Source organism: Hippocampus comes, unplaced genomic scaffold, assembly GCF_001891065.2.
Source record: "Hippocampus comes isolate QL1 unplaced genomic scaffold, H_comes_QL1_v1.1 scaffold261, whole genome shotgun sequence".
NCBI classification, from domain to species: Eukaryota; Metazoa; Chordata; class Actinopteri; order Syngnathiformes; family Syngnathidae; genus Hippocampus; species Hippocampus comes.
Window position 1 is genome coordinate 5934152 of NW_017805824.1, and position 12682 is coordinate 5946833.

The 12682-nt window shown below is 40.3% G+C and overlaps 1 protein-coding gene across 2 annotated transcripts in view; it reads right to left on the minus strand.

Moving 5' to 3' along the window:
• Nucleotides 1-9999: 9999 nt before the first annotated feature.
• ttc17 (tetratricopeptide repeat domain 17) overlaps nt 10000-12682 on the minus strand; it is a 24956-nt gene continuing 22273 nt past the window's right edge. Inside the window, exons 24-25 of one of the 2 annotated variants that reach the window (XM_019886533.1) lie at nt 11019-11162; nt 10000-10931 (exon numbers count right to left, since the gene is read on the minus strand). In XM_019886533.1, the coding sequence (XP_019742092.1) occupies nt 10800-10931; nt 11019-11162 (276 nt within the window). In that variant the 3' untranslated portion in view covers nt 10000-10799. Of the gene's footprint in view, nt 10932-11018; nt 11163-11984; nt 12350-12682 lie in introns of those variants that run through there. The other variant, XM_019886534.1, reaches the window with a different exon arrangement.

The following is a 12682-nucleotide window of genomic DNA, read 5'->3' on the forward strand; positions in this document are numbered from 1 at the left end:
CAGCACACACACACACACACACACACACACACACATACACACACAACAAAAAAAGCCATTCATAAATAATATTTCTGCCTTTCATCAACACATATTTAGTTCTAGGAATCAGTATGAATTCATTGCAGCTGCTCTTTCCATAGTTTTTTTTTCATTTTCACAGTCCCTCATACAAAGTAAAAACGAATATATATTAAAACAAATAATAAATACAAAAATAGGAAAATTATATGTTAATACATAATTTAAAAAAATCATATCATGTTGCTTCCTATAAAATATCTTCATGCTATATCTCAACCCCATTCTAGTACTACTTACCACACGGTGTTCCCTGTTTCTATTCCAGCAGGGGAACTTCTGAGCGTTTATACATCACTCCTTCTCCCCTCTCCTGTCCAACAAAGACCAAAAAAATCACGGTTCACATGCATGCTCTCTATAAATCTCAAATTTCCTCTATATGGATACAATGTCATAACTTTATACTGTAGATGAGATTCCTTGTTTTGAAAAAGTCCAGGATGTGCTGTGTTCTTTGAAATGTGTGAACTCAAGAGATCTTTTTTTCAAATACAGTAAATATCTTATCTCTACCAGTCACGCAACTTAAAAAAATAAAATAAAAGAGAACATTCTTCGACTCCTACTAATTCTGCCACTTAAATTGCTTTGTTCTAAAACAAACATACAAATGAGCCTCAGGAAGATCACACCGAAACAGCTGTGTAAAATGCTTTTGAGGAGTGAAATTATGCTTATTTGGTAAGCAACATAAACTCGGCGTATGTTCTCCCGGTGTGCGTGAATTTAAATAATACTACAAAACAATAAAGCAAGGGAATGTTTTTTACAATAAAGCAAGGGAATGTTTTTAAATATTGTGATGGTGTCAATAAAAGGGCAGATCATCTTGAAAAGCCGATGTATAAAAACTACAATACTGTCAAAAAAAAATGCATATGTGATGGATGCACTGTGCAGAAAGGATGAATGCCACGGTGTTGCACACCAAACAGTGGATGTATTTTAAATACAGTATTTAGAAAAGATAAAGTACTTTATAGTATTCACATAAAAAAGATGGGGCTTGCTGGCCCTTACATTTCTTTTTGCAGCATCCCGATTCTGTGCTTCTTATGGTTTGGGCGGCAAGAGTCATCATCTCCAAAAGTATGTTGCAAACCTGTTTGACAAACAGTAAAATATTTGACACCATGAGACACAGATGGGTGTTTGTGTATGCTAATTAATTGTATCATACATGAAACAAAAGTATCACACACTTGCGGATCCATTTCAGTGTACACAGACTAATGAATTTCTTTTTATGACTAGTTGGTTAATGGTGTAGATTTGATTTTGTGGCATTAATGAGTAAATAATAATAAGAATAATAATAATACATTTTATTTGTGGGCGCCTTTCTAAGCACTCAAGGACACCTTACAACAAGCACTAAATGTAATTACTGAAATGTTTTTTTTTTTTTGGGGGGGTGGGTATTTTTATTTTTACTGTTACATTATTAGACCACCTGTCCTCTTCAGCTCTTCTGTCAAATTACACCACAACACAAACAGAGCATTTGAAGGATTTGGTGCATCATGCGCAGAACACCTCACAAGCCATGCACATGCACATAAATCAATTCACATTTCAGGTACAGTTTTCCCTTGCTACTTCGTGATCCCAATATTGCGGATTCACTCTTTCGCAGATTTTCAATTGTGACCATTATGTCAAGTATTGCAGTTTCACCTCGCTATTTTGTCACATTTTCTTGCTATTTTTCTGCTTCTTCATCTAAGTCAGACCAATTAAAAATTTGGGGATGTTTTTGTTTTTTTGTTATTGTTGTTTTTTTAGGGTAAATTCATTTTACAAAAAACAAGCGTATCACCTGTGAAAAGTCAGGGAACACGGTATACGGTACAATGTCCCTGAAAGTTACTGTCTACTCTTATAGTTAAGAACATACCCATACTGCTTTTTGCCCTGGAATGGGTACAAAGAGTAATTAGGACTACGACCAGGCCTACAGTATATGAACCTTACGGCAGGTACCCTGTCAATGTGATGGTTGTGTGTTACTGTTAACTGTTATTACAAGTGTGTACCTGTGTCATCAGGTGTGCGTGTGTGTGCGTGCGTGTGTGCGTGCGTGCGTGCGTGTGTGTGTGTGTGTGTGTGTGTGTGTGTGTGTGTGTGTGTGTGTGTGTGATGTATTCGTGTGCGCACTTGTGCGTGCTTTTTGTGAGAGACAGACAGAGCGAGAGACAGAAAGACAGACAGACAGTATAGCAGTGTTACTTCCAAGGCCCAAACAACTGTGTTGTAAAACGAAGTTCATTTCCTTCACAAATGCTTTTTGGGGTAAGGGCTTCCCATCTTCACGTATGCACAGCAAGCCCAGACCGCAAAAAGATTCGTGACGGACAACTCCCCGATCCACTTCTCGTCCACGACTCCTTTGGTCTTCGTCATCATCATCATCATCATCATCATCGTCATCATTTTGTTTATTATTGTGGTGCTAGAAGGTGTTGCGTGAGTGTCTGTGTGTGTGTGTGTGTGTGTGTGTGTGTGTGTGTGTGTGTGTGTGTGTGTGTGTGAAGCCCACTAGATCGGCACGGTATTCCAGCCACGCAGTATTGCTATTCAAAAAGAAGCGTTGTGGACTTTTAGGCGCATCTGAGGCTTTCTTGTGATTCCATTGGACGGAACCAATTGTCATCGACCAATAGGCATGGAGCAAAAAAGAGCAGCAGATGCTATAAAACACCTGACACTCATTTACTGTATACATGATGACTTAATAGTAACTATATGTTTTTCAGTCTTGTACGCAATGTTCTGTGTGGCTCTGGTGTTTGGATTGTTTGCCACTCCTGTAAGCTCAAGAGTTCAACCCATTGTCCAAATTTTTATGTGTATATATTTTTGCCTCCAAAACCTAAAGCAAAAGAGTGGCCCCACCCTCTGTCTCAGTTTCCACGGGAGCCGTCCAAGCCTTTTCATGCGTGGACGCATCTTCCAGCCGGTCACGATCCAACCCCCCTCACCGCTCTCCCCCTCCCCCCCATCTGTCTCGAGCTCAACGGAGCCAGACGCTACTGACGCAGCACACGGCGTGCTCACTTTCAGCAGTCACGACTCGAGCCTCCGCGCGCACAAAGGGATAAAAACTGCAAATAAGGACTCAAATGTCACTATCGAGCTCTATTTGAGGCGGTGAGCAGCTTTTAATTTGATTCTTTCATTTGGATTATACCTAAAACACCTCCATAAAACGAGGGGTCTTTGTGGTCAAGCTTGAATCAGTCCAAAAAAAGAAAAGCAATTGAAACAAATGCACCCTGAATGTGTTGTGTGATCTGTCATGCCCAGAGGGTGTGTTATACGGACGTTGTGAAAAAGAGCACTTCAGCACCACAATGGGAGGATAGCTCCCCATTCGTGACGAAAAAAAAAAACCCGACAAAGCAGTAATACCCGAGCTTAATACTTCCATTACGGAGCTGGTCGCAAACAGCAAATTCCCAGTGCATGCAACAATCATCATATCTGTACCGTATTATTCCAAATAGGGTGATTCCTTTTTTTTGTCATCAGATCCCCAAACAATTAGATTTACTTCTCAACTACACAGAGCAATGGGATGTATAAAGCATGAAAACTGCACAAATGATGCAAAATCTGTCAGAGAGATGCAAGACACTCGAGAAAGCTTTCCACAATACTCACCATGCAAGACTGAGGAGTGTCACCATGCAGGAAAAAAGACCAAATAAAACTGGTCTCTGCTTTAAAATGTGCTCGTGCTTTTCGGTTCTTCCTACTGTGCACACACTGTACTCTTGAATGGTGTGCCTTTTATAGGAGTGATGCCCCCTATCTATTTCTGGATCACGATCCAACCCTGTTTCTATTTTTAGCACGCGCGTGATGAAAAAAAAAATAAGAAAAAAAGAAAAGCTCGCAGAGATTCCTTGGAGGAATTTCGTGCGTGAAGCCTTCATCACCCCCCCCGCCCCTTTACCCTCCTCAACCCCCATCCCATCCTCTCTCTCGTGCATGGTTATTGCGCGTGCACACCAGCGTCTCCTCAACACAATGTGTGGAAATGCATGCTCATCTTCTGTAGATTTACAAAGCAAGATGCGTGCACGAACCGGCGTTTATTCAACTTTATAATTTGCTTCTCGAAGCAAACAAAGCAACAGTAATTGCCATTCATACAAATGATATCCAACACCATTGTATCTATTCAACAAAATGGCAAAAAGAAAAGCACCTTGTCCTGATGCCTGCGTCAATGTTGACGTCAGGTGGAGAATCTCCCACTTTGATGATGGACGCACGAGCATCCATGCGCAGCTTGTGGGCCCACTCGGGGAAAGAAAGAAAGAAAGAAAGAAAGAAAGAAAGAAAGAAAGAAAGAAAGAAAGAAAGAAAAAATATATATTTTTAATGAAAAAAACCCCTCCTAATTCTGCCTCTACAATGGAAAGGCCATTTTATTATTTGCTTGTCTTGCGATTGGGAGCTCCACAATGATAGCTAAAATGTTTGTAACAAGCGCGTCAGCTGGTGATCATGAAGACAAATCCTGAAGCCTCCAGGTCGGGTTTCCCCCTCCAGCAGAGCCACGTACAGACTCAAGGTGTTGACCCCTCCTCGTGTGATGATGCAAAGCTACAGAAAGAGGTGGAGGGCTGCAGACCCCTCCACCCCAACCCCTTCCCCGTCGCCTCCCCCCTGCACAGGGCAGAATGCTGAAACGCGTAGTAACGGAGCGGCGCTTGGCCGACTGATGATGCTATTTTTAACTCCCATCCCCAACATGCCTGCCGCTGCGGCTTTCTCTGCTCAAGGTGGCCTACTACTGTACACAGGGCTGGCGCATGGTGAATGGTCAAAGGCTCTGAATGCACCTGGCTCTGCAAATAAACCATCTCAATCAGAGGGTATATAATCAGATAAAATGCATCAGCGCATGCGTCTTACAACCTATCCTTACAAAAAGAAAACAACAAACTACAGTCACAGATACCATATCAGTGAAAAATTGACTTGTGTAGAACAATATGACAGTCAAGTTAAAGAACCCTTCTTATTTTTGTGTTCATTTTTGAAGAGGATTTCCCTCAGGTTGCCTTGTCTTTCTCGATTAAAGTGCTGATTTGAAGAAAAGCAAAGTAAATGTTACTTACACCGAAAGTGACCACTTGGTTTGCCAAATGGTGCTCAGAAATATAAATACTTTTTACCCACTTACTTGATCATATGAACACTGTTACTTGGCAAAAAGTAAAAAGGACGATTTTGCATCTACGATCAGTTTTATGACTTCGGAGACAGCAAGTACTGCAGTTGTTGAATTTGTTGCAGTGGAACTCTCCGTGGTGCTGAAGTTCCAACACCACTTACTTTCTCAAAATATTTCCTTTGTTTCCCCAGAAATAATATTCAAATACAATAAATTTACAGCATATAATGCACCTGGAGGGTTTAATACAGTTGAGAGCCACTGAGTGTGGGACTGATTCAGACTGGAAGCCTTTGAGTCTGAACGCTTGGCTTCATGTGGAATGTGCTGCAGCTGCGGAGACTTTTAGGTATCCCAATTCAAAGAAATCTAGTGGTGTGAGGTCTGTTGAACGTGCAGGGTATTCAACAAAAACCCTCCATCCAATCCACCTGGCCATGGTAATGTGGAGGTGCCCCATCTTGCTGAATATATGAACATTTTGTTCAATGGTTTCAATGTGCAAAGAAAAAAAACAAACAATTGAGTTATCAGCTGCGAAAAGGTGCATATATCTATCTATCTATCTATCTATCTCTCTCTCTATATATAGAGAGAGATAGATAGATATAGATATATCTATATCTATATATCGATATCTACATATATATATACATACATACATATATACATACATATATGTAGCGCGTTGACCTCACAGTGCAGAAGTACTGGGTTCGATTCCAGCTTCGGCCTCCCTGTGTGGAGTTGGCATGTTCTCCCCATGCCTGTGTGGGTTTCTCCGGTTTCCTGTTCAAAAACATGCAACTCTAGATTGTCCCTAGGTGTGATTGTGAGCGCAGATGGGTGTTCGTCTCTGTGTGCCCTGCGATTGGCTGGCAACCGGATCAGGGTGTCACCCGCCTACTGCTCGAAGACAGCTGGCATAGGCTCCAGCACAGGCTGGCAACCTGTCCAGAGTTTATGCCGCTGCTAACCCAAAGTCAGATGAGATGGCCTCCGAAACACTCACAACCCTAATAAGTTTATTGGTTAAATAAATAAAATTAAAAAAAAAAATGGATGGATGGATTTTCAAGAAGCAAAACACCCTTTTGGGAATATGTGTACATATATAAATTTTGCTCAGTGATTCGGTGTTACAAAGTCTTCTGGTCCATCAACTAAGACAAATACCATCAGATGTTCTGTAAATGTACAGAAATAAACGGCTCATGACAAACATATAAAATATAATGTTTCATTAATTAAGGACTTTTTGACAATTCATACCATTTATGTTTTATATTACACCACTGAATTTCACAAATGCAAACCCAGTCGTTTTGATCCTTTTAAATTTCTTCTTCCACTGTGGGAAGTTTCTCCTCCTGGTTGTTATGTAATGTTTTTACTGAATGAAGCAATGCCCTCGTGTCATGTTCGGCTCAAATCAGGCCCTGCGCTGTTTTTCTGCAGCAACTATAAAAAGTCACTATCACTCAGTTATGTAATATCTTGCAGCAACATCCGTTACTATACTCAGCAGCGCTGTGCTAAAAATACAAACTCACATGTGGAATGATACAACACAATTATAATCAAAAGTTTAGCGATGGAAGAAATGCCAAACTTTGAAGAGGAGCAGTTTGGCAATGACTTGAACAATGAGGGAAAAAAACTTTGGCTGTTTTAAATGTACACTAAAAAGGCAAAAATGCAATGAGAGGATGATAAAAAAAACAAAAACAAAAAAACAACCCATTTCCATATCCAACGTGTGCAAAGGATGAATGCATCACTTTTTGTCTACTGCAAATAGCCAACTAAATTCTTGCGAGAGTGGACGCGTGTCAATAAAGTACAAATTTGTCTCACAAATTCAGTAAGCAAGCAATCTGCCTGAGCTACTCCGGCGGTGAATATACTATACCAGTCTGTCTGAAAACACTCAATGGGTGCAGAGCCTCACACGCTCATTCAATGCAGTGTCTCTGTGGTGTGCCAAGTCACATGCCTATTACATAATAAGGCTCCTACTGCTGGGCTCAACGTCCCTGACAAATCCACACACGCTTTGATGCACATGAGCTATTTATACACTGCAGCTAAGATAGGGTTTGGTCAAAAATATAATTCCACTCAATTATTCATTGAGAAACATTTCCTTGCAGAGCTGGCACAGAGTTCTGTTCGACAGGAATAGACCAAGGGAGTAACAATTAATAATGCATATTAGCAATGCAGGCGTCTGTTTGGTGGCTTCAAATCTGAATGGGAAGGGTGGGGAAAATAAACCTGCATGCATCACCTTTGTATTTATAGCCCAGTGTGCATACACTTCAGCCGTTCTCCTACCATCCTGTTCTTTTACTGGATTCTAAAAATAGCCGACTGCACCGTGCATGTGCCATTTTTAGGTCTTGTGATTTAAGGGGGTGGTGATGAAGGGATGTAGAATGATTAAAAAAACAAAAAACAAAAGATTCACACTTGTGCTACAACATAGAGTCACACTTGTGCCTGTGAATGAATCCCTTTCAAGATCATCCATTCAACTCAAACCGAATTTGCTTACCTTAAGAGGTACAGTAATGCTCAGTTTGAGGGTTACACAGTACTTCACACAGAATGGATGAATTAAAATGAGAAAATCAGTAGGCCTATATAAGTCCATTTCTTGTCATGTATATCGCAAAACATGAAGCATGTCAGGGTAATAAGAATTGTAAATAATAATTGTACCAAAAAAGCCTGGCTCCTTCAAGCAAGGTTGTGTTTATTTTTATTATTATTATTGTTTTTATTTATAAATGTGTGGCTTCAGGCCTGTGTTGTATCCCCTTTTGCAATTTGTGATCAGTTTAAAGCAGAAATGGGCAATTCCAGTCCCAATGGGCAATTCCAGAGCAATGTGGTGTGTTCATCAGTTGTATCAGACACTGTGAGTTGTGTCACAGTTGACAACCTGGCGGATGAGGCCAGATATATTAGTTCAGCAGATTTTATTGAACAGATTCCACAACCAGTTTCTTGGCTTCTCTGGTACTTTTTAATGATTTCATGTCCTCCAGCGCAACTTAAAGTTTATTTGTACACAGTAAATTTTGCATAGTACATTTTCTTCTAATCGAGGAAAATGATACTCTGAAAAAGACTATATTTGATCACTGTCTAAGCAGAGTCAAATTTACACCGTACACTAAATTTTACTCAAAGCAGCAGAATAATTGTACTCCAAATGATTCAAATCAACCTTTAATGATGAGAACATGAATTACTCATCCACATTTTACACTGCGAGTTGGGGGCGGGGTTGCATTATGGACTCTGAGTGATTGTGCATGCACGTTTACGTGTGTGTGTGTGTGTGTGTGTGTGTGTGTGTGTGTGTGTGTGTGTGTGTGTGTGTGTACAAAGACAGACAAGAAGACTCATGGAGATATGTTATTATTTACTTGGCAAACAAGTGCCAAGTTAGTAGCACGTTGGGCGACTGGTTAGCACGTCCACCTCACAGTGCAGAGGTGTACGGCTCAATTGGCTTTCCTGTGTGGAGTTTGCATGTTCTCCCCGTGCCTGCGTGTTTTCTCCGAGTACTCAGGCTTTCTCCCACATTCCAAAACCATGCATGGTAGGTTTAGAATCTCGAGTGATCATTTGATTGTCCTTACGTGTGATTGTGAGCGTGAATGGTTGTTTGTCTATGTGTGCCCTGCAATTGGGTGGCAACTAATTCAGAGTGTAACCCCCTTGCTGCCCGAAGACAGCTGGGATTGAGGAGAAGCTGATTAGAAAATTGATGGATGGAAGTGCCAGGTGAAGGTAAGAGTATACCTATTATGTTTAATGTTCTCTCCTTTATTTCATTTTACTAACATCATGTTTCAACAATTTAAACTAATTTGGATTTATTTAGACCAGTACAAACATGTTTAATGAAAGCAAGTGTGAGTAATTGAATGAAAATGTTAAACTCATGCTGCACCTACGTAGGTATAACTGTCCAAATGAATTAAGGACGGATTGAATCAACATGCTTTGAATTTGGGTACTATGATATAATCGCTCTCATCCAATGAATTATTTTGGGGGGGATGAATCAATAAAGATTATTTTCTTGTTTAAAAAGAGGTAACATGACATTACAATGTGGAACAATATGCCAATATACTTACTTGCCTTTCCGCCCTGGTCTTTCTGCATGGCAAGCACAATTTTCAAGGCGCATCCTTGAAAATGTGCTAAAAGTAGCACCAGAACCTTGGTTTATTTTTGAAGCATCTCGGACACTTAAGTAGATCCTCAGCCGCTTCTAGTGACGTCAAACCATTGGCACGCATCCAATGAAAATCGTTTCCTGTAAGAGCGCCAAGCTATTCGAGACAATTAGCTCGTTAGAAATGAGCATATAAGGTGACCTTGCGATGACAAAGCCAAGTTAGTTTAATACAAGAACACAGGAAGCGACCACTTGTCATTGTAGCGCTAACATTTCAAAATATAACTGGAATCCGACGTGGTTGTGAGTACAAGTAAAATAGAAGTTTGAAAAAAATTTTTTTTTAAGTCTGACAGTGCCACCGCGTGGTCAGTGAAGTTTGCTAAAAAAAAGTCTGACAGTGCCACCACGTGGTCAATTGCACGCTTACAAGGAGGCGGTTTTACATAAGTCCAAGAATTACTTTTACCTTGGTGTTTAAGTGCTTTTGATTTTCCAAAGATATAAATGACTCAAAAATAATGACTTGAAGTCCACACACGGCCTTTAATACTGTACATTTGATACAGATTCCACTTGTGATGGCCAGAAGGATATCCATTTTCTTTTTTGCCTGATGATTACCTTAAAAAAAAGCAAATGCAGCATAATTCAGTTTTTCTACTTTTTCATGAAATCAGCTTGGAGCAAAATCAGTTTTTAGGTCCCATATAAATAGGAATGATGACAAAAGTGCGAAAATTACCATCCATTTCATGAACGGAAACAATGAGGGCAAATATATTTTTGAAAACTGTGACTAGTACTGAGCTGTGAAGCACATTCCACATTCCATCTCAGCAATCGCTTCATGGACATAATATATTATAACCCTTTCAATTAAAACAAACCATTAAAACAAATTTAAAGTACAACACTGTCTCCTGGCCACATGATTCACACACTTTGTTACAGCTGTATTTGTGTAATAGTATAACATGCTTTTCCCTTTTATTTGTAATGCCAACTCTTGCAAGGATGTTAAGCCCTCTTCTTCAACAGCGAGGCAGATAAGTCAGATTGTACTTCCCTTCCATATTTGCAAACATTTAACTGTTAGGAGAACAGAATTGCAAGTAATATTATAAGCTGCGCTTTGTGATGTTTGAGTGATTTAAACGACTGTTGTAGTAGTTTCAATGGGCTGAATAAAAGGGAACAGACTCATTTTTTCCATTATTATTGTTGTTGTTTTTTTTTTTTTTTGCACAAGTTAACTGCGTGCTTTAACAATTAAGTTTGTGTGTTCTTAGTCTACTGTGGGCATGATTCTGGCAACTTCTTTGCTTAAGGATGACGACGTTCCCTCTTGGTGAGCAGGTAACACTGAATGGTTCTCAGTCGGTCTTTGGCAGGGGCGAACTCTGGCTGCAGTTTCAACGTGGACTCATACCAGCGCATTGCTTTTTCAAACTCCTCCTGCCATCAAGAAACAAAAATTCTGTGTTCATACAGATTCCTCCGCTTAATTGATGCAAGTGGGGGAGAAAATAAAGATTGATTTACCATAGCAATGTAGACGTTGGCAAGAGTGAAGTGGTTCACAACAAAGTGTGGAGTAATTTCTACAGCCATGCGAGCTACTGTAAGAGCATCCTCCCATAGACGAGCATTCTGGAAGATGTTGGCCAGGCTGATAAGAGGAACATCCTGGTTAAGCGGGGGGGAGGAACACGTTAGGAGCTGCTTCATTAGGTTTGCTAAAGACAGGTTTTCAGAAGAGTTTTTAAATAAGGACTGGCATCTCTTGGAACCTCACAAATTATTAGATGATGATTCAGTAACTTCTGTTTTGCTTTCAGACTCTCAATTTCCATAGCCCCTTGGAGTAAAAGAAAACTGACGGGTCACGATTTGTCTTAACACCGGAATGGGAAGTGATTGAATACAATGAAAATGAAACGGGTGCCATTCACCCTTGCCTGGCACGAGAATTTGGACAAAATGGGACAAAATGAATGAACAAGACATTGATGAAGTAATGTGAGTTTACCAACATATCTTTGTCATCATTGCAAATGCGAATGGTTTGGCACCTACAGATTCATCTACAGTATTTGTGGATACCCCCCCAACATCCAAGTCAAAAGATCAAACAAACTTTGCACCTTTTCAGTGCAAAGTCTTCATCATTGGATGCTGACATGCTGCTAGGCTACTCTCAAAGAAATGTTGTGGCTTGAATGTTTGTTGGGCGTTCACAAGCATGTATGAAGTTATGCACAGAGGGTTTTCCCCTCACACTATTGTCAGACTGAATTCTCTCATCGAGAAATGGCAATAGTGATTTGTGACCCCTTGTTAAATGCAACCAGTTGGGAACAAGCTTATAATATATTATATAACAAGACAAATAATTTACCAGTACACTCATTAAACTTCTATTTGAAGTTACGTCATTTGGATGTAAGCTGTCACACTTTCAGCTTTCTCAACTCTTTGATGATGCCGTCTAGCGAGGCTTTTTTTATGTCAGGCAAGGCAGACTTATTCATGAGTATCTTTCGGCTTGCCTCTCCCTCCAAGCAAGCTGTGAGGACAAATCCAACGCTCTGTCTCTGCCTGAAGGTGAGCTGTGCGCATTGGAGGTGACACGTCTGCATGTCACACCAACAACAACCCAAAAAAAAGTAACATTGTGTAATACAAAACTAAGCTACTACTGCTATATTTGCCAAGATATTTGCACACTTGGATTATTTCGTAGCTTTGTGACCTTTAAGTGTTTAGAAAATAATAATACCCGATACCGGATTAGCTGAAAATCACGTGATCAGCCCGGTTTCTTATCATGTAATCTGATCAGGACATAAAACAGCCTAATAGAGGAGGAAATATTAGCCCTGTTCACACGGCACACATTTGGTCCGACGCTGCACCGAAATATTTTGTTGCGATGTATTTTACACCGGAGCAAATTTTGTGGAGCGGTCACACGTGTAAAGCCGCTGAGCGTGACAACTCCGGCGCAGCGTCGAAGCAGCTCCACTTGCGGTCACACGTGCAATTTCTGCTCCGGACCAAAACGACAAGAATGCAGAAGTAAAACAGGTTCGGGTCGGGCTTCTCTCTCGCGGACTTTTATTTATTTTTCTTTTAATAAATATTATGGCGGACACTATTCTGTCCTTGTTCAGAATAGATCCACTTGTCGGCAGTCGTGGAATAAA